The following is a 25,394-nucleotide window of genomic DNA, read 5'->3' as shown; positions in this document are numbered from 1 at the left end:
CCAGGAGTCGGGAGTGAGGGCCCTCAGGGACCTAGAGGTTCTGAAGTGTCGATGGGTGCAAACAGCAGGCCTGGGTAGCGGCCCACGGTGCAAGGATAACACCACTGCCCTCCTGCTAAAACCTTTTCCTGCAATCAGATGCACTGCCCCTGTCCTTCATGGGCCAAGCCTTGACCAAATAGCAGTCAAGGACACTCCCTTGGTTTCAGATGGCATCCTGGTCCTGTGAATCACGTAAGGACACTGGGGTGATAAAGACCATTTGCTTAAGTGGAAAGTAGGTTGTTCACCAAACAGACTGTGCTTTGCCCTCTTGCCTAGTTGACAACCTGGGAGACTGGAAGGACAAGACCCGGGTACTGCTCTGAGGCAGGAATGTTCTTTAACTTTATAAAAATTTTACTTGACTGCATGTTCTGGTTTTCCATACTACTCAGGGACCACTTTTGTTGATGTTCTCAAAAACAAAGCTTTAAGGGACACAGCCCTCCTGGGCCAAACCTGAACTCCACCAGGCCAGGTCCATGGCTCTGCTCACCTCCACCCTCTCCCTTTTCCTCCCCCAGCTTCAACCTGCACAGTACTTCACTGCCTCTGGGCCTTTGCACTTGCGGTTTCCTCTTCCTTCCAATCCTTTAGCAGTCAAGTGTGGGGGAGGGTGTGGCCAGGCCACATTTTCTAGACTGAAGGACGTGGGCCCTCTTACAGGGCCTTGGCTCCTTTGAACGTCAACACACTTCACTCAGGAAGGCTCTTCCTGCACATCGCATGTGCTTTAAAGCTGGGACGGGGTGGTGTATTGACAAAGGACCCAAAGGATTTCTATTGGACTTACTAAAGTGGTGCCCTCACATGGTCCCAGTTCAGACTGACTTCTGGCCATCTCCACTGATTTTAATGCTATGCTTTTGCATCCAATTCAGAATTTGCTGTTTGTGGTACTGGAGATTGAACTCAGTTAGAACTGAGCTACATCCCCAGCCCTTTTTATTAAGACAGGGCATTAGTTGCCAAAGCTGGCCTTGAACTTACAATTCTCCTGCCTCAGCCTCCTGAGTAGCTGGGATTATAAACTACAGCAGGTATCAGTGCTTAGTAAGTCACTGTGACAAAACATTCCACATTCTCAGCCTGCATCTTCCAGGTCGCAGGCTGCCTGCTTCCTCGGGTGCCCCCCTCTGATGCAAATGAAGACCACGTGTCCAAGTGCACCCAGCGCTTTATTAGGTTTCCCACCGGGGCTAGGCCTGCATCACAGGCCGGGACTTCTCGGCCTGCAGCTTCACTCCGGAGCCCGCGAATCCTGTGCCACCCTGAAAAAGGTGGGAAGAAGGGTCAGATGGAGGTGGCCCAGGTTAACCACAGGCTCCAGGTGGCACTAGGGTTCCAAAATCGATCAAGGTGAAGTTCAGCCAGCAGGGAGATTGGGCTTGGGAGAGCCAAGCACCCAGGAGCCTGGCTGAAGAACACAGGTGGGGTGGGGCTGGGACCTAGGGAGACTGGGGGGAGTTCCAAGGTAGGGAGGGGTGTGTGGAAAGGCAAAAAGGCGGGGTCTGGGAAGAAGGGGAAGGGGAGTGGAAGAGGGGGCACTCAGCTCACCCGCTGGAGCACAATGATGTCGCGCTCGGTGAGCTTGTCGCCATTCACTGGGTCCACCATGTCCTTCCGAATCAGCTTCTCCACACACTCAAGGGTGACCACTGCCCCACTGCAAGGAAGGTGCATAGGTCAGCCTGAGAGCCACGTCCCTTAAGCCCACTCTACTTCCCTCCTGGTCAGGAGACTCACGAGGGCCTCAGCACGGCGCACGGTGTGGCATTGCTCAGGCTGTCACGGGTCACTGCGCACACGTAGCGCTCGCTGCGCGTGATGAGCCCCACGCGGTCCACCGAGTCATCCAGTGGTGTGAAGCGCACGGGCGTCAGGTCCGACATACGCAGAGGCTTCCCTGACATGGGGCAGGTCACGATGCGCGACTGCAGGGATGGAGGCAGGCAGCGTTAGCAGGGGGCTGGTGCAGGTGGTGAGATGACAGGGAACCTGCGAGGACAGGTGGGGACCTCCGCAACACTGAGGGAGCTCACTGGCTTCTCCAGTTTGGTGGCCTTGGCCTCCGGAGTCAGCGACGGGATCCAGAAGCTGGGTAGCGCTTTGTCCTTGTCTTTGCTCGGGGGACCCACGCTGGGCCCAGGTTGGGTATCATCTGTGGGGGAGGGAGAGGCTCGGATGGGTACCGTGGGAAGCACTAGGCCTGTGGGGCCCCTACCCATTTGCAAGCCCACTTCCTGTCACCTGGGCCAGTCCCTGCGATGACCTTAGAAGTGAAGGGGTTGAGGGGCCGGCTCACGATGGCTGCCTCCTTCTCCAGGAAGCCGCGGACTTGGTCCTGGGCTGCTGCTCGCTGCAGCTTTTTCTGCTCCTCTCGCTTTGCGCCTCTTTGCTTCTCGTAGGCCTAGAGACCAGAAGGGAATGAACCAAGCATCAAGTATTCACAGGCCACCCAGGGGAGGAGGGGTCCCCTTCATAGTGGGTAAACTGAGACCACAGAGTGGCCACTCTGGCAGAGGTTAGCCACTGCCCCAGTGCACCTTTCCCAGGCTGTCCTGTACTGCACATGGCCCAACACACTTGCCTGTCCCTCCCCTACTGTGGGACAATTAGGTCATTTCCCACTTGGCCAGTTTGGGGCTTAGTGTTGTCTTTGTCCCTTGACGGCAGAGTGGTCAATGGTCAAGCCTGGCTAGAGCTTGAATGCTGGGGCTCAAACCCATCTTTGTCACTCTGTGGCCTGCTGTGACCTCTCCAGGCTTCAAGCCTGTTTTCCTTCTTGTTTTTGGTACTGTAGACTGAACCCGGGGTGCTCTACCATTGAGCTACATCCCCAGCCTTTTTTTTTAACTGTGAAACAAGGTCTCACTAAGTTGTCCAGGCTGGCCTTGAACTTGTGGTCCTCTGCCTCAGTCTCCAGAATCGCTGCAATTACAAGGATGGTGCCTGGTGCCAGCAGGGCTTCCAATATGGTCACCGTAAGGGAAAACCTGGTCAGGGACAGGGCTGTGGGGGGGGACATGGGTGTGGAGGGAGCCATTTGAGACAGAATGTTCCACAAGGGGACCGGAAATATACCTCAGTGGTACTGTGTATGTACAGCATCAACCTGACTCTCAGAAAATGAGGCAGGGGGAGGAAGGGTACAGACCCACCATGCCTCAACTACAGTGATAAAAGGACCCCTCCCACCACCAAGTGGCTCTGTCCATGGAAGGCTGGCCCTGGCTCTCTGCTCTGAGGATCTGCATCTGTTTTCACCCCCCATGCACTCTGCAGGCTCCTCTGATGGCCCTGTCCACCTGTTTTACAGATGACGAAACCCAGGCCCACAGTGAAAAGGTGACATCCACCCACTTAGCAAGTCTTCACTAAGCACCCACAGGCTGGGGACAAACTTGCTCTTTACCCCTGGAGCCTGAGTCTAGTGGGGGACATCTGCACACACGAGAAAGCACATGTAAACCTGCAGCGATAACTAAAGAAGAGGTGACCAGGTCAGACCCAGAAGGCCTGGGACCAGGGAAAGGTTAGAGTCGGCTGTGTCTGGGATTTAAATCCGGAGAGTGGGAAGTTTTCACCAGAAGGGGGAGGGGCTAGCATACTGAGCAGCAGGACAGCACAGGCAGTGGCCCTGGGGGAAGGAACTGAGACCAGACGGCCCAGAGTGGCTCTGCCATGAGCCCAGAGTCAATATCACCTGCCCACCTGTTTCCCTTTATCCCCATCCCCAACACCTTCATTTGCCGGGCGATCTCCTTCTTCTGGTGCAGAATGTACTCCAGGATCGCCTCCCGCTCATACAGGTAGCCATCTGGGCTGCAGAGAGAGGGAGGATGAGAGACCAGGGACCTGGCCCAGTCATATGGCCAAGGCCCAATAAGCACCCATCCAACATTAATTCCCTGCCCTGTTGGTCCTACAGTATTTGGCTCAGTTCAGCTCTCTGAGATAAATTCTCCTTTTTTTTTTTTAAATGGTACTGGGGATTGGCCTTAGGGCTTCGAGCACTGAGATATGTCCCTAGTCCTTTTTATTTTTATTTTGAGAAGGGGTCTTGTTAATTTTCCCAGGCTGGCCTTGAACTTGTGATCCTCCTTCCTCAGCCTCTGTAGGCGCTGGGATTATGGTTGTGCCCCACTGTGCCCTGCTTCTGAGGTAAATTCTTACACTAGTCCACGCGACTGATTCTCGTGGCTTTGGAGCATGCTGTACTTTGGAGGGGAAAGTCTTGTGCCATCGAGGGTGAACCCGGCAGGCCTGGGCTGCCCAGACCTTCTGTATTCCAAAGAAAGGACTGGTCTTTGACAGGCTCCTGGGAGCTTCTCTAAGCTCCTACAATGTCCTACCTGATAAGGGTGTCTTTATTTATCTGGGGACCGTGGGCCACGGGGTGTCATATTGACCTTCAGAGTGGCTGGAGGCCAAGGTCTGCCAGCTGGCCATCAGTCAGGTCTGTGCAACCAACTGCCAATCAAAACCCTGGACACCAAGGCCAGGGGAGCTTCCTTGGTTGGTGATGCCCCAAGTGTCATCACACACAGCTCACAGGAGGATTAGCACTGGCCACCCAACTTGCACAGGATGCGCGCAAGCTCTGTCTGGACACCCCAGGTGCCTATTCCTATTGCTCATGGTAGTCTGCTGCCTTTCACCATAACAAACTGTCACTGCGGATCTGACAGGTTTGATGAGTTCTGTTAGTTCCTTTAGGGAATAACTGAACCTAAAGGTGGCCTTGGAGCCCTGAGCAACAATCGACTCTCATTATCTTTGTCAGAACCTGTTGCCTTGCTGAAGCCACTGCCGTGCTGCCTGTACCAGAGCCCTTCTCGTGGCCAGGCAGCGGTCAAAGTCATAAATACATGAAACAGGACCAGGATCACGCCCTTGCCTCAGATGAGAACACTGGGGCACTGAGAGGCTAGACCCACGCGTGAAGCCCCCTCTGCCTGGTTCCCTTACCCTCCCACCCTTGTCCCCAGCTCACGTCACCACAGGATCGTGGCAGGGCTGCAGAGACAGACAGCAGCAGTCAAAGTCCTTCACAGCGTCCCGGCTCAGTCGAATGTTCTGGGTCCCATAGCCCGACGCCGCTGGGGAGAGATTTGGACAGTGAAGGAGAGGCAGAGACAAGAGACATCCGCTTCCCCAATACCAGAGGAGAGAGCGCCACCAGAGAGACTGGGGCCAGGCAGGAATGAGCCAAACAGGCCCAGCACCTCCATCTTTGGCTGAAAGGTGGTCAAGAGCTGATGTCAGCATCGGGCTGCGGCTGCACGGCCTGCGGGAAAGTGCTGGTTCCCAGAGGCCCATGGCTGACAGCTCGTGCTGAGTCCCATGCTGTGCCGTGACCCAGTGCCTGCACTGCTGCATCCAACCCCCTTGGGACAGGCCATAACAGGTGCCGCCTCTCACAACTGAAGATTGGGAGGAATGCATAAATCCTGTGAGTGCCTCCAGGGACACTGGGCCAGGGAGGCTGTCACTCATGTCGTCATGACCATCAAGTGCCTGGTGCAGGGGGAAGGGCGCTCGCAGGATGCACAGTGGCAAAATCAGGGGCACAGACTGAGAAGGTGACTTTGAGACACTGCAGGCCCCCAGCTCAGTACCTGTGTCCTTCTTCTTCTCATGGTAGGTGTAGACGGCCCCCGCCGTGCAGTTCTTGCCATGCCGTGTCATCCTGGGGAGGAAGGGACAGTAGTAGTAAGGCTGTGCTGACTGGATGCTGCTCACACTCAGGCCTTTGTGGCCCTCAGAGCTGATCTCCCCCTTGGATGGGAAAGCTGATGCACACGGTCACGGTGCCTCCTCCAGGAAGCCCCCCCCACTCACCTGAACTCACCCTAACATAACCTTTAATGACAAAAGAATTATTTGTTTGGAGGAGGGAAGAGGTGCAGACCAGGTGGCCTAGCTGTGCCATTCACATTTTTAAAAAAGACATCAACTGGGTGCAGTGCATACACCTCGAACCCAGCTACTTGGAAGGCTGAGGCAGGAGGATCGCAAGTTGAAGGCCAGCCTCATCCTCAGCCTCAGCAACTGAGTGGCACCCTGTCTCAAAATAAAAAATAAAGACAGACACCAAGGTAGACTCCACTTCAGTCTAAGTAGGTAAGGGGCCCATCGCTGGTAAGCCCACTCCACCTGCCTTCCACTCCCATCTTTATGGACTCAATTGTGGCCAAGACACTAGTCTCAGCGTTTGGCCCCATTACTGTCCACCAGTCCACTAGCCAGTGATGAATGGATGGAGGATGATGGGTCTGAGAGCAGCTCGGAGTGGGGCTCTGCCTGAGGAAGACGGTGCTGAGCACCTCTTCACGTGCTCAGTGATGACTGGCTACATATAAAGAAATGTCTATTCAAATCCTTTGTCCATTTTTATATCAGGCTACTTGCCTTTTTTATTGCTGAATTATAAGATTTCTTGACATACATGCTGAATGTAAGTCCTTTGTCAGCTCTGAGTTACAAATATTTTCTCTATTCTGTTGTTTTTTCAGTTTCTTTTTTTAATATTTTTCAGTTGTAGATGAACACACAGTACCTTTATTTATTTTTATGTGGTGCTGAGGATCGAACTCAGTGCCTCACACATGTGAGGCAAGTGCTTTACCACTGAGCCACAACACAGGCCCTGCTTTTTCAGTTTCTTGATGGTGTGTGACAAAAACTTTTTTTTTTTTTTTTAACCATACTGGAGATGGAACCCAGAAAGGCACTCTACCCTCAAGCTATACTCCCAGCAGCCCCCCTTTTTTTATTCTGAGACAAGTTCTAAGTTGCTCAGTTTGACTTTGAATTTGCAATCCTCTTGCCTCAGTCTCTAGAGTCACTGGAATTACAAGCATGTGCCACTGTGCCTGGCAAGTTTTTAATTTTTATAAAGAACAACTACCTAATTTTTTATTTGTTGCTTATTTTTTTGGTGGTATATCTAAGAAGATGTTGCATGAGCCAAGATTATGCAGTTTATTCCTATATGTTCTTCCAGGAGTTTGTAGACTTAGCTTTTACACTTAGGTTTCTGTTCTGTTTTCAATTAATTTTTTATATGGTGTGAGGTAGGGAACCCGTTTTTCAGTCTTAGGTGGACACAGTATCTTTATTTCTATGTGGTGCTGAGGATCGAACCCAGTGCCTCATGGCGAGCACTCTACCACTGAGCCACAAACCCAGCCTCCCGCCCCCACTAACCCATTTTTTTTTTTAAAAGATGAACTCCCCTGAAGCCCATAGGCTTTAGCAGGACTCCCTGCTTAATAAATAGCTAAACGAGCCAGTTCAGCAGCCTACATGTTCTTTTAACCCTTAAAAGGATTTAAAAAAATTATATTCATATCTCCCCCATCTTTAAGTTACCATCTAAAAATTCTCCTGCTGGGCATAGTGTTGAATGCCTATAATCCCATCAGCTCGGGAGGCTGAGGCAGGATCCCAAGTTCAAAACCAGACTAGGCAACTTAGAGGAGGCCCACAGAAACTTAGCATGAGCCTGTCTCAAAATAAAAAAATAAAAAAGGAGTTGGGCTCGGTGGTGCAGGCTTGTAATCTCAGTGACTTGGGAGGCTGAGGCAGGAGGATTGTCAGTTCAAAGCCAACCTCAGCAAAAAGCAAGGCACTAAGCAACTCAGTGAGACCCTGTCTCTAAATATAATACAAAACAGGGCTGGGCATGTGGCTCAGTGGTTGAATGACCCTGAGTTCAATCTCTGGTTCCAAAAATAAAAAGGGCTGGGGATGTGGCTCAGTGGTTAAGTGCCCTTGGGTTCAATTTTTGGTAAGCCCCCCAAAATAAATAAATAAAACTAAAAATTCTCCTAAGGGCTGGGTTTGTGGCTCAGTGGTAGAGCACTTGCCTTGCACATGTGAGGCTGTGGGTTTATTCCTCAGCACCACATAAAAATAAATGAGCAAAAAAATAAAAAAAACAAAATAAATGTAGTGTGTCCATCTACAACTAAAAAAATATATACATATTAAAAAAGATTCTCCTAAGGTTTGTTACAAATAATACAGTTTCCAGTTTACAATTTAAATCCTGACATTTTAGGGCTGGAGATGTAGCTTTATGGCAGAGTGCTCGACTAAAATGTGCCAAGCCCTGAGTTAAACTCCCAAAACCCCCCAAACAATAAAATAAAATAAAACAAACCAAACAAAAAAGGGCCATCTGCCCCGCCTTTTGTTAAAAAAATTAACATCTTGACATTTGAATATAATGTTGCATTGCCTTTTAATGCAGCTGAATCTAAATACCTTAATGATTTGATATACACATACATCATTCATTTGAAAAATGCAAGAAAAAGCTGCTTTACAAAAGGAAATATTTACATGTTCTATTCTTCTCTTTCAACTTGCATTTTTAATCCCACTTCTTTCCCTGTCACCCACTTTAACCCAAAGTTATATATCTATGTGCTCAAAAATATTTTAATGATTACCCTGTTATTTCTCTGCAACAAAAAATATGAATAGGAGCTGAATATAGCAGCACACACCTATAATCCCAGCAACTCTGAACACTGAGGCAGGAGGATTGCAAGTTCAAGGCCAGTCTCAGCAACGTAGTGAGACCCTGTCTCAAAATTTAAAAATCAAGCCAGGTATGGGGGTACATACCTGTAATTCCAGCAGTTCAGGAGGCTGAGGCAAGAGGATTTTAAGTTCAAAGCCAGCCTCAGCAATTAAGTGACGCTCTAAGCAACTTAGTGAGACCCTGTCTCAAAATAAAATATAAAAAGGGCAGGGGAAGGGCTGGGGTTGTAGCTCAGTGGCAGAGCACTTGCCTAGCATGTGTGAGGCACTGGGTTCGATCATCATCAGCACCACAAAAAAATAAAAATAAAAAAATAAAATAAGGTATTGTGTCCATCTACAACTAAAAAAAATATTGTAAAAAAAAAGGGCTGGGGGGCTGGAGAGCTGAGACTGTGGCTCAGCAGTAGAGTACTTGCCTAGCACATGCGAGGTACTGAGTTCGATCCTCAGCACCACATAAAAATAAATTAATGAAGTAAGGGTATTGTATCCAACTACAACTAAAAAAAAATTTTAAAAAGGACTGGGATGTGGCTCAGTAGTAGAGCACCCATGGGGCTCAGTCTCTACTGTGGGAGTGGGGAAACAGATAGAAAATTTATTTTTATTCACATGATCCTTAGGTTCTCAGTCAAAATATTCTTCTACCCAGGTGTAGAGGCACATGCCTGTAATTCCAGTGACTTGGGAGGCTGAGGCAGGAGGATCACCAGTTCAAAGCCAGCCTCAGCAATTTAGCGAGTCCCTAAGCAGCTCAGTGAGACCCTGCCTCTAAATAAAATACAAAATAGAGCTGGGATGTGACTCAGAGGTCGAGCACCCCTGAATTAAATCCATGGTACCCCCAAAACAAAACAAAACAAAAGGGGTGGAGAGGCTACAGGTCAGTGGCAGAGGGCTTGCCTAGCACGTTTGGGGCAATAGGTTCCATCCTTAGCACAACATAAAAATAAACAAAGGCATGCTGTCCATCTACAACAACAAAAATAAATAAGAAGGGGAAAAAGGATGGGTTGGGGATGTGGCTCAGTTAGCTCAGTGATAAACTGCCCCTGGATTCCATTCCAAGTATCAAAAAAGAAAGAAAGAAAAGAAAAAGAAGAAACAAAAATTCTTCCAGATCAGTAATTCTCTAAGTGTGGTCTTAAGACCCCTGTGGGCCCTCAAGACATTCCTAGGGAGTCTGCAAGGCAAATTCTTATCATAATAGCATCAAGACATTATTTGCCTTTTTCATTCTCATTCTCTTGAGTGTAGTACAGTGGAATTTTCCAGAAGCTATGTGAGGTATGATACTGCAATACTTCCCTGCTGTGGGGAGAGCAAACTGGTACAACCACTTTGAAAATGAAATGTCAATGCCTACTAATGTCAAACATATGCCCTCCTACAAGCTACCAACGCCTCTCCTACTTCCCTACAGAAGAGCATCTGTCTCCCACAAGACACATCCTAGAGTGCATTATTTGGAACTGCTGATAAACTAAAAAATACCCAAATGCCTGAGCATATGGATTAAAGGAACTGGGGCACAATCACATAATGGGAACACCCAGCAATGACAGCAAACAACCTACTGTCAGGCTGAATCTCATAAATACCATGTGGGTGAGAGAAGCCAGACACAAAAGAAAATTTACTATATGATTCCATGTATATGGAGTTCAACAACTCACAAAAGTAATTATGGGCTGGATGTGGTGGCTAAGGCAGGAGGATCGTGAGTTCAATGCCAGCCTCAGCAACTTGGTGAGGCCCTAAGCAACTTAGTAAGACCCTGTCTCAAAATAAAAAATAAAAAGGGCTGAGGATGCGACTCAGTGATAAAGCACCCCTGGGTTCAATCCCTAGTACCAAAAAAAAAGTAATGTTGTCTTTAGAAACTAGGTTCCTTTGGGGAGCGGAAGTGGCTGGGAGGGGCCTCCAGGCAGCCCTATGAAAGCATGCTCTCTTTCTAGATTTGGCTGCAGGTGGCATGGGTGTGTTCACTTTGAAAAGCCACTGACTATATGGTTGTTTTCTATTCTTCCTTGTATTTGTTCTAGAAAGAAATTAACTGGGGGTGGGGGGACCCTGCTCCTCTCCGATAATCATTCTCCAGGGGCCCATCAAGCATGTTCTGGTTCTGCACTGTGGCTACCATGTTGTCCTAATATGATGCTCCCCCTTGATTTAACACCTGTGGATAGACTTGAGCATCTGCAACACATAGCCTTGTATCCAATGTCATCTAGGATGCATGCAAGGTTACATTTAGGATAAATTCTATCTATCCATCTATCTACCACCTACCTACTTATCTTTGTGGTACCAAGGATTGAACTCAGGAATGCTTTACCACTGAGTAACATCCCCAGACCTTTTTATTTTTTAATTTTGAGGCAGGGTTTCACTTAACTGCTAAGCCTGGCCTCAAATTTATGATCCTCCTGCCTCATGCCTAGCTCATTTAGGATAAATTCTTAAAACTGGAGTCATAGGCTCAAAAGGCATGTACATTTAACATTTGATGATCGTTTGTTGCTGGTGTGCCTCAGGAGTAGAGGACTTGCCCATCATGTGGGAGGCCCCGAGTTCTATCCCCAGAACCATAAATAAATAAATGAATTGGCCCATCACTCTCCATGCAGACTGTCAGGCTAACACGCCTCCAACGACCTCAACCTCGCAGCTCCACTGACCTCGCAGCTCCACCACTGGATTTCCTGTGAACACCCCCAAGCTGTGCCCTGTCGGTGTAAATTATACTATGGAAAATGTGGCATCCAGGACAGACAAGAAGACACTGTAATGCCTCCAATCCACAAGGGACTCATCTGGAATAGTCAGTCTTACTATAATGCCATGTTCTTTCACAGCAATATGCAAAACTTGCAGTGCAAATCATGGGGTGCATAGAGAACATGGGGTGTGGCACGGCACTTGTAAACTGTCCAGGATGCTGAAAGACACAGGAGGCTAGAAAGACAGAGGTGAGTGGTTTTACGGGCATGAAATGGTTAATAAATCCATACCCACTCCAAAAAACATGGCACTTGACCTTGACAAAGGCATGTGGTTTTCCATGGAAACAGGCATCGAAGGGGACATCCTATGAGTTGTTATGAGGTGGTGGAAGAGGGTTCTCTGAAACCTGATGGAAAGTTCTATTACAGCTGTGGATGGATGTGGTTCCTAACATATGTAGGGAACGGAGGTAGTGGTAGATGTTTCTGGAAAACGCATTATGTGTGCTTTGTGTATTCCTACACTCTTGTTTCCTCTGTATGTAGTGTTCTGAATCCACCTAGTCTCTTTCTCATGGATGCCTGGAAGCAAATGTGAATTTTTTTTATGCTCAAATTGCTCCTAATATACCAACTGCATTGGAATAAGTTCATGTTTTTAAAATATTTGTTACAGAAAAACTGATTATACATGGAACTCCAGCAAACTGACAGGCAAAAAAACAGCTACCTCAACAGAAAAATAAGCAAAGATATGAAGAGGCAGAAGGAAGTCAAAAGCCCAAAAAGCAGATGAGGAGATGCTCATGTAAACTCCAAGGAGCTGCTGCTTCACACCTACCAACAGGCAGCTAAGAGAGGCTTGGTGGGGCTGGGGGCGGGGGTCAGAGGACTGCTGGGCGACGTGTGGCAGCACGGATAGGCCAGCCATCCCCAGATACTGCTGCTGCTGCTTTGGCACATACTTCGGCTCTCGGGCACATATGTCCCAAAGACATTCAAGCTACCCACAGGGGAGCAGATAAAAGGCTGTTCACAGCACCGCTGTTTACCCTGAAGGGGAGCCACTGAATGTCCTTCCCTGAGAGAATGGATAGTGAAATGCAGTGACTGACCATCAGGGGGACTGGCCTGCCTTGAACTGCAACCATCAACCACCAAGTGTAGACCCAAGAACACTGACCAGCAAAAGGCTCCACACTACGCAGCCTTTCACATTCCAACTGGAAACACCAGGCTCTCCTGGCTGCAGAGCTCTCTCCCCCTCTACCTATGTTCGCTCAGAAGGCCAGTTTTGGTTTTAGCAATATTTACACAGACGCAGACCCTCATAGTTTGTGTTTATGACAAATGGGTGTGTCTTCTAACCCCTACTCCAATCATCTCTCTTACCCCAGAAACGGTCCTTCTGGGTCACTGTGCCCTCAAGGATGCCATGGTGTTACTTGCAGAACTGACCTTGACAGAACCCCCAACTTGACCCCAGCCCCTTCCAAATTGCTCCTAATATACCAACTGCATTGGAATAAGTTCATGTTTTAAAAAAATATTTCTTATAGAAAAACTGATTATACTGACTCTACAAGCCAGGCCTCTCCTCTGACTTCCCAGGCCCTAAGCCTCCCAATAAGTGGCCAGCACCTGCCACCTCCCCTTGCTTATGTGCCACCCACTCCCCAGGCCCAGCCCCCTGGCTTCCGCCTCAGCCCCCCCAACTGCCACTCATGAAGGTCGTGTTGACCTCATGGACAAATTCCCCGCTCTATTCTTAGTTGTCAACTGCCTTGACCCTCTGTGGTATTTGGCACAGGGCACCCTGCTTTCCCAGAGATGAGCTGGCTGGGTGTTATGTGGCCAGGAACAGAGGTTTCCGTGTGGATGGGGAATGTTCCCTCCATGAGTAGGAGGACCTGAGAGAGGAGCCTTTTTAACTTTCATGGTTGGTATGAGAATGAACACCAGGGACAGGCTTGACCCCTGAACACATGTCAACCCTTCAAGCCCCTGCTGTCATCAATTATCTAACCTCAACCACCCACCAAACAGGTCCCATCAGCATCTCCACTTTGCCAATGGGCCACCCGAGCCTTAGAAGGGGAACCATTTGCCTAGGTCAGTAGTTCTCAAAGTAAGGCTCCGGGACCCCAAGGCCCCTAAAATATTTTCAGGGAGTCCAAAAAACTACTTTTTCATATTACTAAACATTATTTACCTGTATTTTCCTTGTTCTCTCACACCTATACAGCAGAGTTTTCCAGAGGCTGTGAGCTATGTAAGAATGTCGTTGCTCCGGTGGCTAACTGAATGTGCTGTGTGCATTCTGTCTTGGGTTTTAAAGGTCTTTTTTCTTCCTTCCCTCCAGGATTGGGGATTGAACCCAGGGGCACTCTATCACTGAGTCACCTCCCCAGCCCCTTGTATTTTTTTATTTACAGATGGAGCCTTGCTAAGTTGTCCAGGTTGGCCTCGAACTTGTGATCTTTCTGCCTTAGCCTCCAGAGTAAAAAAAAAGTTCTTTTCTTATGCCAATGGAAAGAAACCAGGCACAAAAGGCCATATAGTGTACAATTTCACTGACAAGGAGTATCTAGAATAAGCCAAGTCAAAGAGACAGAAGGTGGATTATTGGCACCACAGGCTGGGGGCTAGGGATAGGAATGCAGAGTGACTGCTGGTAGGCACAGGGTTTATTTTGGGGGTGATGTAAATGTTCTGGAAACAGATAGTAGTAATGGGTATACAATACAGCCAATATACTAAAACCCACTGAACTGTACATTTTTTTGGTACCAAGTATTTTATCAGAGACACTTACCCACTGAGCCACATCTTCAACCCTTTTTATATTTTTTAATTTTTTTTAAGTTGTTGATGGACAGAATACATTCATCTATCTATCTATCTGGTGCTGAGGATCAAACCCAGGGCCTCACACATGCCAGGCAAGTGCTCTGACACTGAGCCACAACCCGAGCCCCAAGCCCTTTTTATTAAGACAGGGTCTTGCTGAATTGCTTAGGGCCTCACTAAGTTGCTGAGGCTGGCTGCAAACCTGTACTCTTCCTATGTGGGCCTCCTGAGTCACTGGGATTACAGGTGTGCGCCACCATGCCCAACACAGGGTATGCACTCCAGCACCAACAACGTTTAAAAGTATCTATTTTATTTTATTTTCTGATGTGGCAAATATTGGTTGATGCAACTCACATAACCTGAAGCTCTTAGAAGTCCTTCATGATTCTGAAGTTCCTGAGATAAAAAAGGGAGAGACTCCCTGGCCAAGGGTAGACGGGGCTGCCAGGCAGCAGGGCAAGATTTAGGGGAAACTCCAGAAACTGAGTTTCCACTCCTACATTCTTTTGTCTCCTCAGGCCAATTTCAAAATAGAAAACAGAACTACTGCCATCTGCTGTCGCCAACATTTCAGAGGAAACAGCCAAAAGAGCAGGACCCACAATAACATCAACTATTATTTAGCATCGCCCCCACTTTACAGGGAGGCCACAGGCACACAGAAGCCACCAGCTGGGAAATGGCAGAGCTGGGATTCAAACCCCAGGCTCTGGGGCTGCCACCCCCCTTTTTTAAATATTTATTTTTTAGCTATAGCTGGACACAATACCTTTATTCCATTCATTTATTTTTATGTGGTGCTGAGGATGGAACCCAGGTCCCCCCGGCACGTGCTAGGCGAGCGTTCTACTGCTGAGCCACAATCTCAGCTCTGGGGCTGCCCTCTTAACCAGGTACAGGCCACCAGGAGGTCCCATTCTAAAAATAAAGGCCAATCTATTTCTTCCTTCACTCAGTCTTCAAGATCCAGGGTATATTCTACTCTTTTAGCACTACTAATTCAGATGCTAAATTTTCACTGGAGATACTAATTTGGGGGGGGGGGGCAGGAGGTGGGGGTGGTAACCAGGGATTGAACCCAGGAGCTCTTAACCACTGAGCCCCATCGATAACGTTTTTATTATTCATTTATTTATTTTTATTTTTTATTATTATTTTTGGTACTAGGGATTGAATTCAGGGACACTCACCACTGAGCCACATCCCCAGCCTTTTTTTGTATTTTATTTAGAGGCAGGGTCTCACTGAGTTACTTAGCGCCCCATTTTTGCTGAGGCTGGCTTCGAACTCCTCCTGCCTCAGCCTCCTGAGCTGGGATTACAGGCCTGCACCATCGTGCCTAGCTTTTAGTTTTTATTTTGAGACAGGGTCTTGCTAAGTTGCTTAGGGCCTTGCTAAGTTGCTGAGGCTGGCTTTGAACTTGTGATTCTCCTGCCTCATACTCTGAGCCACTGGGATCACAGGTGTGTACCACTGCACCCAGTTTCACTAAATGACCTACATTTAGATTTCATAAAATTTAGTTGCAAACATTGATTCCCACACCCTGATTGTTCCATACTTAAAAAGTTTTTCAATAATTGAACCAAATATTGGTGTTTAGATTCTGAAGAGGTTTTGTTTGTTTGTTTTTAAATATTTTGTTTTAGTTGTAGTTGGACACAATACCTTTATTTTATTTTTATGTGGTGCTGAGGATTGAACCCAGAGCCCCGCACATACTAGATGAGCACTCTACCGCTGAGCCACAACCCCAGCCCCTAAAATTTAGCTCACTCGTCAAAGTAGCTACATATCAAAATGCTCCAGTCTCCTAGGACCTAGTGGTTGTTGTACTGGCCACCGCGAACAGCACGGTGCTAAGACAGAACTTCTTAACAATATGCCCACAATACACAAACATGGTACTAATTTCTTAACATCATGCTTGGCCAGCTGGTGTTTGAATTACCCTGATTATCTCCTAACCGTCTTTTCCTGAAAAGAATGTCTAACCAGTGGCTCTTTAATGGTGGGGTCAGAAGTCCTTCAAGAACCTAAAAAATACTATAGACTTTCTCCCAAGAATGTTGTAAACCAAATAGGTGTTCTGGTACACGCCTATAAATCCAAGCTACTCTGGAGGCTGGGGCAGGATGACAAATTTGAGGCCAGGCTGGGGAACTTAGCAAGACTGTCTCAAAATAAAAAATACAAAGGGCTGGTGATGCTCTCAGTGGTAGAGCACCCCTGAATTCAATCTTCATGCCCAAAAAAGAAAGTTTATAAAGACAAAAGACAAGTCAGTTTTAAAATGGACAAAGGGGGCTGGGCTTGTAACTCAGCAGTAGAACACTTGCCTAGCCTGTGTGAGGCACTGGGTTCCATCCTCAGCACCACATAAAAATTAATAAAACATAGGTATCATATCCATCTACAACTAAAATATATTTAAAAACGATTTTTTAGTTGTTAATGGGCCTTTTATTTATTTTTTATTTATTTGTATGTGGTGCTGAGAATCGGACCCGGTGCCTCACGCATGCTAGGCAAGCACGCTACTACTGAGCTGCAACCCTAGCTCCTAAAAAATATTAAAAGAAAAAATAAATAAAAAGGACAAAGGATTAGAACAGACATTTCTCCAAAGAAGATCACAATGGCCAATAACACACATGAAAAGATATTTAATATCATTAGTCATTAAGCAATTACAATAAAAACCACACTGAGATACCAATTTACACCCCGTTAGAATGAGTACAGCATGACCAAAATGACAGGCAGTAATAGGTGTTGGTGAGAATATGGAAATTGGAACCCTCACAAATCACCATGGGAATGAAAAGGGGTGCAGCCACTTTGCAAGTTCCTCAAACCCTTAAACGGTCAGTATTTACCCAGCAATTCCACTTCTAACAGAGGGGAAAACGTATGTGCACATAAAAAACTTGCACAAAAAATTCTGACAGCATCATTATTCATAATAGCCAAAAGAGGAAACTCTCTGTCAACTGATGGAGACAATGTGGTCTGTCCTTTACAGTGAAATATTATTCAACCATAAAAAGAATGAAGTACTGCTATATGTTACAACACTGGAGAACCTTGAAACAGATGCCAGGTAAAAGAAACCCACAGAACACACATTGTATGCATTTAAGTGAAATATGCAGATTAGACAAATCCATAGAGACAGAATGGAGATTAGCGGCTGCCTAAGGCAGAGGTGGGGGTGGAGTGGAAAGAACTGGGAGAAATTGTGGAATGAGATTTCTTTTGGGGATGATGAAAATATTATAAAAGTGATAGTGGTGACAGTTGCACAACTCTGAACATGCTAAAAACCACTGAACTGTGTACATGTTAAATGGGTGAACTGTGTTACATTAATGATATTCCACTAAAGCTGATTAAAAAAAAAAAACAAACACAGATGGTTGGCTGGATTTGAGTTGGCTCTACAGACTGTAGTTAGCTGACGATAGATGGTGGAACTAGTGAAATGAAACTCTAAAGAAGCAAAAAGAGCCAGGTGTGGGACTGGGGTTGTGGCTCAGGTAGAGCGCAGCTAGCCTCCCACATGAGGGGGCCCTGGGTTCGATCCTCAGCATCACATAAAAATAAACAAACGCAATAGAGGTATTGGGTCCAACTACAACTAAAAAAAGAAAGAGCCAGGCGATGTGGTGCACCCCTGTAATCACAGCGACTGGGGAAGCTAGGGCAGAAGGATGGCAAGTTGGAAGCCAGCCTCAGCAACTTAGTAAGACCCTGTTTCAAAATGAAACGTGATGTAGTTCAGCGGTAGAGCATCCCTGGGTTCAGTCCTCAGTACAAAATAATAATAAAAGTAATAAAATAAAATATAAAAAGAAAAAGAAATGAAACAAACAAAAACCCAAATTCTGATGGTGAGATGACCCAACAGAATAACTGTTTCAGTTTCTTAAATGAACCCATTACACCAAGGGGGTAAAAAATCCAAAACGGTGGAGCGAAGAGGGGGCTGGCTGTTCTACATTGAGAGATTTAAGCCTGACAAGGTGGCCCACTGTAATCCCAGCTACGGGAAAGGCTGAGGCCGGAGAATCGCAAGTTCAAGGCCACTTTCCACAATTTAGGAGACCCTGTCTCAAAATAAACACCAAAAGGGGGCTAGGGGTGTGGCTCAGTGGTAGAGCAGGGCAAAAACAAAATGAAAAAAAAAAAAAAAAAAAGGTCTGGGAGACTAGTTCGGCAGTAGAGCGCCCGTGGATTCAGTATTGGGGCGGGGGGATCTTGAACATTCTCATAACAAAATATTAATACCGATCCTTCAAGGTCCAAATTCACACCGAATCGACAGCACAGTTAGGATGCAAACCAAGGACTGTCTGATCCCAAAGCTCCACAAAAGAAAAAGTTAACCCCTACACCAACCTCGAGAGGGAAGAGACTGTCAAAGGGGTACAGAGAAGGCAACCGCAGATTGCACAATCCACTACTGCCCGCTCGCCCTCCTCATCCTAGTGAGGCCTCCTTCCTCGACTCCCACTTCTCAGAGCCCCGGGAATCCCAGCTCCTCCTTCCACTGGGACCTCCGACCCATCGCCAACAACCGCCGAACTGCCCGAATGAGAGCTGGCTACTTCCAGAGGATGCTGGGAGATGTAGTTCAGCCTCCAACTTAGATCGTCGGGAGAGCTCGAGTTATGACAGCGAATCGAGAATTCGAAATATTGCCCCTGTCTCCCTCAGAAACCCAGGGAGATAGTCCGAGAAGGACCGCAGCAACATTATCCCTCCAACTCCTAGAACTCACCTCACAAACGACGCCTCCTCGCCGACTCGCTCCAACTGTGCCCCTACACCGGAAAGAAGTACCGTTTTCTCACTCTGTTCCACCTACTTCCGCCCTGCAGCAGATACCGGAAGTAAAGGTGCCCCTAGTGGCGGGGGTGCCTCTACTGGCTGAGTAAGTCCTTTCTTTTTTCTCTTCCTCCCTCCGGAAACCTGAGAGACAACTCGAAGGTTCCGGTTAGTGAAACTGGCGCGACTACGGCGAACGCTTTGTATATACTAGGCATTTCCTACAGCGGACGATTTCCTATTTTAATTCCAATGCTTTTGAAACTCTCCAAGCCAGATTTCAAGGACTAACCACCTCTCCTTGAGATTGGGATGCCTACATCCCCAAATATAGTATTTATTTTTCATGCTACAGCTTAACAGGTAGAGAAGTGAGAACACCTCTGTTCCCATTTTATAGATATAGCAATAAAGAAATCGTAAGTCAAAGCCATTGAAGTCATTCTCAGAAAATAGTGATTTATTGCGGTATCGCCCGACTATACCAGGGACCAAGACATATCGTTTCTGTCCATTTCTAGGTATCTGGAGAACCAAACATTTCCCTAGCTCAGCCAGGCAGGTTCCCACGGGGTAGCCGACCCCTAAGGGGTCGGGAGTGGGGGGTGGGGGTGTGGGAGGAGTCAATGCAAACCCAGTCCCCTAAATGCCCAAGGGTATTGGGGAGGTCTCTAAGGAGCTCTGGCCCTTAGGCCCTTTGTCCTAAGGTCCCTTTAAATACTTTGTCCCTAACCTGAGTCCCGCCCAAGGCAGGTAATCGCAAGCCCCGCCTCTCTGCTAGAAACCGAGTTTGGTTACCGGGAACCAAGTACCCCTTCTCCCTCCCCCCTCCCCTCTCCCCTACCCCTTTTCACCTCTGGCTACAGCTGGCTGAAGAGATCCGATTAAGGAGGAGGGGCAGTGCTCACAGGTCTGGGCAGGTAAGTGAATATTCCTAGAGGCAGAACCTGGTTTGAAGACCCTGGTGTTCTTGCTCTCCACCACTTTGAGGCCCAGAAGTTTGGGACCCCCAGACCCAGGAGTCCAGAGCCCCTGTTTTCTCATGCCCTCTAACTCCAAAATACAGAACCCTTCCACTCCTGTAGTCTTTGATCTCTGTGAGTGGATGTGGCAATGGGCAAAGGGAAGTGTAGGTGGAAATTGCCAGGAAAGAAGGAACTGATCACCACCGGACCTGTTTATGAGCACCTACTACGTGCCAAAACCAGTGTTGGGTGCTGCAGACACAGTAGAGGACAAGCACTCCTGTGCTTATCTCTAGAGGAACACGGCCTTCCTCCAAACACTGGCTCTGACATTTGCAAACTCTATGACTATGGGTGTTATTTTACCTCTCTGGGCCTTGGTTTGCTCATCTATAAAATGGGATAATAATAGGACTGCTTTGAGAATTAAAATGAGTTGATACAGGTCCGCCGAATGCGGGCTAGCTAAGTGCCAGCTCTTACTTTCATGCATGCCGAGTCCAGGAAGAGACTCATTCCCCAGGGACTGAGGCACCTGTCATCTATACTGTACTTTGTTCCAAGTGTCCACAAAATATGAAGGGCCACCCTTCTCTGCTGCTGCTCTGTATGGGATTGACAACCTGCCTGGATAACTCACCCAGTGGAAAGCAAGACCAAAGTGAGTACTGGGGGAAGAAGCTGCCTGCAGAGGCCTGACCCAGGAACCCTTGCTGCTGGTCCACTCTTCCTTGCCCCAGAATGGAAAACCAGCCCGTCTTAACTCAAACCCAGGCGTCAAAGCCCCTTCCCAGCCCCTTCTCCCAGAAGACCCCATCTTATGTCTGCAGCTCTAGGGACTCTCTATTTTTCTTTCTTTTTTTCTATTTTTTCCTTCCTTCTCCTCTCCTCCGCTGGGGCTCAAACTCAGTGCCTCACAGGTGCACGGCCGCACCCTACCACTGGGCCCTATGCTCTTCTCATGTCTTTAGGACCAGACTTCTTCTTGGGTTCCACAGAGGCCCAGAGTTTCCTGGGCAGCCACAGGCGGATTCCAAGAGCCAATCACTGGGACTTTGAGCTGTTCACACCAGCGAACCTAGAGCGGGAGTGTAATGAGGAAAAGTGTTCCTGGGAAGAGGCCAGGGAGTACTTTGAGGACAATACTCTGACGGTGAGGGCTGGGGGTGAAGGGGACTGGAGTTTGGGGCCCTCTGTCTTCTCCATGGTGGAGGTGGGAGGTCCTGGCCCTCAACTTCCTCCTCCTGCGGGTCTTATCAAGGTGGACTCGTTTTGGGGTGTTGTGGATCCCCCACTTGATTTGCTGTCTTCCCTCCTTCTTCTCCACCCCTACCCCTCAAGGACCGCTTTTGGGAGAGTTACATCTACAATGGCAAAGGAGGTGAGTTCTGGCTGAAACCTTTTGTTCCAGGCAGCCCCTTCCCGTAGAAACCAAAGTAATGGGAAATTAGGCAAAAGAATCAGCTGCCCTCACCCTTATTAAGGAGACCCCTCCCTTGACACTGTAGCCCCTGTCTGAGACTCACCACACATACCCTATTAGCTTTCAGGGGAGGCCCCATGTCTCCAGGAAAGGGAACATGTCATGGAGGGAAGAGCTATAGCCCTGGAGCTCATCAGAGGGGCAAGTGCACTGAGCCCCAGCCCCTTTGGGGTTTGCTGGTTACTAGTGGGGGCTGCTCCTTAGCAACATGGGCAGAGCAGGAGGCTTGGCCATCCTTACCTGTCCAGTTTACCCACCCCCGGCCCCTTTTCTGAGTTCTGAGGCCCCATCTTGGCTGCAGCTGTTGCTAAGGGGGGCTGTTCCTTAGCAACGGGGCCTGGTCAGGCCAGACTGAGGAAGCCTGAAGCACTACCTGGCTGGCTTCCCCTCCCCCACAGCCCCATCCCAGCTTCAGTGGCCTGGTTGCTAAGGCGGCCTTCTCCTTAGCAACTGCACCTAGCTGGAGGACCCAAGGCTTCCTGCCCACTGGAGGATCCCCCTCTGGGTACCAGATGCCCCACCCCCTGGTGGCCTGGTTGCTAAGGTGAATGCACCTTAGCAACAGGCCCTAGGCCTGGGCTGGAGTCCTCACATTGGAGCCTGGTTGCTAGGGGAGGTAACTCCTTTGCTACTGTATTAGGGAGGTCTAGTGGTTCCTTGAATCTACCTGAAACCTGCTTGAATTGGAAGGACCTGCCTTCTCAGTGCAGGGTTTTCTTAAGGAAGTCAAAAAGTCCCAGTGATTTAGTTTGAAGGAAGCCCCTCCAGCCCCCACTGTCAATAAAACTGCCCCCAGAAGTAAGTGCCAGCAAAGCCTCACAAAAGAGGTCTCCCTGTGCTCCCTCAGATTAGCAACAGGTCCATGTGAGTTTTGGACATATAATTATTAGGAGGTGTTCCCTAAATTTCTCTATGAAGTGAACGCTTCCTAGCTGTCTGGTAAACTCGGAAACCTTCCTGTAGATTTTGTTCTTCCTTTAGAGTTGAGGCCTTACTTCTCGGTGGCCTGGTTGGTAGAAGGGGTTGCATTCCAGAGCAGGCAGAATTGCTAGATAAAATATAGGAACCCCACCTCCCCCCGACTCCCGTGCTTCCTGCAACAGTTAAATTTAAACTTAAGATATACAATGAATAGTTTTAAAAGTATAAGTGTATCCTAAATACTGCATTGGATATTCTTTTTTTTAAATTATTTTTTAGTTTTAGATGGACACAATATCTTTATTTTATTTTTTTTATGTGGTGCTGAGAATTGCACCCAGTGCCTCAGGCGCTACCACTTGAGCCACATCCCCAGCCCCTGGATATTCTTTTTTTTTTTAATATTTATTTTTTAGTTGTAGTTGGACACAATAGCTTTATTTTATTCCTTTTTATGTAGTGCTGGGGATGGAACCCAGGGTCTTGAACGTGCTCTACCACTGAGCTACACCCCAGCCCATTGGGTAGTCTTATACTGAAACTTATCTGTTGTGTATCTGAATTTCACATTTAACTGGGTGTCCTATATTATTATTGGCTAAATCTGGCAATGCTCAGTGTAGGGGCCTCTTAAAGCCACCTGAGCTCTGTACCCTATCTTCAATGTGTCAACTGCTCACTGAACAGATGGATCATATAGGAGGTTGTGCCCTGACTCTTGGGGACCAGGACACCCCATATCCAAGCAGGGTCTATGTTGTCATAGGGACTTAACTCCCCTTTTTTTAAATCCCAGATGAAGTTATCACAGGCTTTTTTTGCATTTGAGCTCACAGAGCGTTCACAACCTGTGAAGTAGGGGTGGGGCAATTTGGATATTGGAGTGGATGGCAGTCTCTGAAGCAGTGGCTCCCTCTATCCACAGGACATGGACGAGTGGACATAGCAGGCCTGGCGGTGGGGCTGACCTCTGGCATCCTGATAATTGTCTTGGCTGGCCTGGGAGTCTTTTGGTATCTGCATTACCGACGGAGCCAGGGCAGGGGCCAAAGTCAGCAATCTTCTTCCCAAGAGTAAGGGGGCTTCAGGAGGGAGGGGCCAGGGGAAGAGAACAGGGGACAGAGAGAGATTTGACCTAAGGAGTTGTGCTCAGGATTGGGGGCAGGATGGCACTGATAATAGATATGTAGAGACAGGCACATGGAGAAAGTGTCTGTCAGCTGGCTTGGGTCTAGTTCAGGCAGCTGTCAGGCTAGTAGTAGGAGTTCTGTCAACATTTGCTGCCTGCCTATCTTTGGGTACCAGGTTTCTGTGAGATTATCACTCCAATATTGTACGTGATGAGACTGTTTTTGTGCGGCTTGTGAGCCATGGTTGTCTATGGCATGTCAGTTTCCATGGTGACAGGGTGCAGCATGTGTTGTGTGTGCTGTAAGTTGTCTAGGTGTGTCTTTCTCACTAGCAGGGTCTCAGAGAATGTCTAAGTGTCCTAAGTTGTAGAAGTATACTGGGTTTTGGGGGGCGTTTAGGATGAGTTATCTGGGAAATTTGTGATCCAGTGTCTCTCTGGATCTGCTGAGTTCTGTTTCTGTGTGTGTCTACCTACCTACCTCTCTGCAGGCAGTTTCTCTATTACTCTGCCTGTATCTGGTGTATGTTTCAGTGTCTGAATGACAGCCTGCATCTGTGGTTTTGGATTTGTGTCTACTTGTCCATGTACACCTGTTCAGGAGCTTTTCTGCATGTAGGGATAGGCTGAAGGTGACCCTCCTTTCCTCTGGTCAATCTTTCTAACACCTCTGTCCCCCTGTGTTTCCTCTCTATCCTGTAGGTTCCTCCTGCTAACTGCACCTTTTCTGTCCCCAGGGCCGGACTCATCAGCCCTCTGAGCCCTCCAACGCCCCTACCTGCACCTCCACTCCTACCCCCAGGCCTCCCCACCTACGAGCAGGCGCTAGCAGCCTCTGGTGTGCACGACGCACCTCCACCCCCTTACTCAAGGTACTGGGAGGGCTTCTATCAAGGGGCGGGGCGATGAGGGGGAGGGCACTGTCGGAGGAGGGGCGTAGGTCTAGGGGCGGGATTTGGAATTTGGGGCTTATCACCGGGGGCAGGGCTTGGAGTGCGGGGGTGGGGCTGCATGCAATTGTCTGTAGGGGCGTGGCCCAGCGTTGTGAGAGTGTAGCATTATAGGGGGGTGGGGCTTATGCCCAGAGGGTCAGGGATTGGCTGAGAAGCCAAGGGCGGATCGGAGTGGTCTCGGTTGCGGGGATGTGGGGTGGGGACAGCCGGATCCTTGACTCTCCTCCATGCCCCTCCCCTTGTAGCCTCCGGAGGCCTCTCTGAAGATCTGCTACAGAGTCCCGGCTGCCCGAGTTGTGCCCCTGATTCACACCGGATTCCGGAAGTCCCCAGGCCTCTTAGATTCTGGAGTTGAGCTTGGGGGTTGGAGGGATTAGGGGTCGTTCGACCCGAGGCCTATCCCGTCACACGTGTTTCCGCCGCTTACGGATACACGCACGTCCCCGGCCGACGTGTTGCGGAGTCAAGGACCTTGCCCCTTGCGTGCCCCAAGGCTCTCCCGACTTGGGGCAGTCGACCAGTCCCGCCCTCGGTGTAGGCAAGCGCGCGTGGAAACTCAGACCCAGTCCGACAGGCCGGGTGTGTGGTCTTGCGTGTGTATCAACCTCCTTCGGATGCCACAGGGCACGCACACGCGGAGAGCCCCGCCCGTACACCCTCGAGTCTTAGGGTAGACTCGGTGCGCGCACAGGGACGCCTCGTAATCCAGAGAAAGGGTAGGGGGTTATATTTGCAAGTGTGGTCGGCGGGGACAGGCTCGTGTTGTATCGGGAAACCGGACTTGAACTGTTCCCCTGGATAAAAACCCTTTGGAAAGGAAATTTTAAAAGGATGAAACAATAAAAAATAAAAATCTCATGAACTGAACGGCGTTCCCGGGCGCATCTGCGCGCGGTGGAGCTGATTTTCTGTACAAACGCTGTGCCCTACACC

At 48.5% G+C, this 25,394-nt stretch overlaps 2 protein-coding genes across 3 annotated transcripts; one reads left to right on the top strand and one right to left on the bottom strand.

Annotated features, from left to right (window-relative positions):
* Positions 1-1,201: 1,201 nt before the first annotated feature.
* Positions 1,202-19,069, bottom strand: Nosip (nitric oxide synthase interacting protein). 2 transcript variants are annotated; one of them, XM_027920369.2, is made up of 9 exons: positions 18,964-19,069; positions 5,664-5,734; positions 5,039-5,144; positions 3,786-3,867; positions 2,293-2,452; positions 2,085-2,203; positions 1,789-1,976; positions 1,600-1,708; positions 1,202-1,313 (listed from the first exon to the last, which is right to left on the bottom strand). In XM_027920369.2, the coding sequence occupies exons 2-9, from the start codon at positions 5,731-5,733 to the stop codon at positions 1,242-1,244; spliced, it is 906 nt and encodes a 301-aa protein (XP_027776170.1). In that variant the 5' UTR covers position 5,734; positions 18,964-19,069; the 3' UTR covers positions 1,202-1,241. The 2 variants fall into 2 exon arrangements, with proteins under 2 accessions (XP_027776170.1, XP_071460228.1); XM_071604127.1 differs by lacking the exons at positions 3,786-3,867; positions 5,039-5,144; positions 5,664-5,734; positions 18,964-19,069 and adding an exon at positions 2,918-3,779.
* A 1,288-nt stretch (positions 19,070-20,357) lies between these two features.
* On the top strand, positions 20,358-25,361 carry Prrg2 (proline rich and Gla domain 2). The gene is made up of 6 exons (XM_027920505.2): positions 20,358-20,636; positions 20,947-21,128; positions 21,317-21,356; positions 23,305-23,452; positions 24,246-24,380; positions 24,707-25,361. The coding sequence occupies exons 1-6, from the start codon at positions 20,552-20,554 to the stop codon at positions 24,723-24,725; spliced, it is 609 nt and encodes a 202-aa protein (XP_027776306.1). The 5' UTR covers positions 20,358-20,551; the 3' UTR covers positions 24,726-25,361.
* Positions 25,362-25,394: the final 33 nt, after the last annotated feature.

This window comes from Marmota flaviventris, chromosome 18 (genome assembly GCF_047511675.1).
Source record: "Marmota flaviventris isolate mMarFla1 chromosome 18, mMarFla1.hap1, whole genome shotgun sequence".
NCBI classification, from domain to species: domain Eukaryota; kingdom Metazoa; phylum Chordata; class Mammalia; order Rodentia; family Sciuridae; genus Marmota; species Marmota flaviventris.
This window is presented reverse-complemented; position numbering and strand designations above follow the sequence as displayed.

What these genes read in the sequence shown, in the direction of transcription:
- Prrg2 (XM_027920505.2), top strand. Translation starts at nt 20,552, where the DNA reads ATGAAGGGCCACCCTTCTCTGCTGCTGCTCTGTATGGGATTGACAACC. An exon ending in TTGAGGACAATACTCTGACG is followed by an intron (nt 21,129 to 21,316) that starts GTGAGGGCTGGG and finishes CTACCCCTCAAG; the next exon opens with GACCGCTTTTGGGAGAGTTA. An exon ending in CAGCAATCTTCTTCCCAAGA is followed by an intron (nt 23,453 to 24,245) that starts GTAAGGGGGCTT and finishes TTCTGTCCCCAG; the next exon opens with GGCCGGACTCATCAGCCCTC.
- Nosip (XM_027920369.2), bottom strand. Translation starts at nt 5,733, where the DNA reads ATGACACGGCATGGCAAGAACTGCACGGCGGGGGCCGTCTACACCTAC. An exon ending in TGCCACGATCCTGTGGTGAC is followed by an intron (nt 3,868 to 5,038) that starts GTGAGCTGGGGA and finishes CTCTCTCTGCAG; the next exon opens with CCCAGATGGCTACCTGTATG. An exon ending in CATCGCAGGGACTGGCCCAG is followed by an intron (nt 2,204 to 2,292) that starts GTGACAGGAAGT and finishes CCTCCCCCACAG; the next exon opens with ATGATACCCAACCTGGGCCC.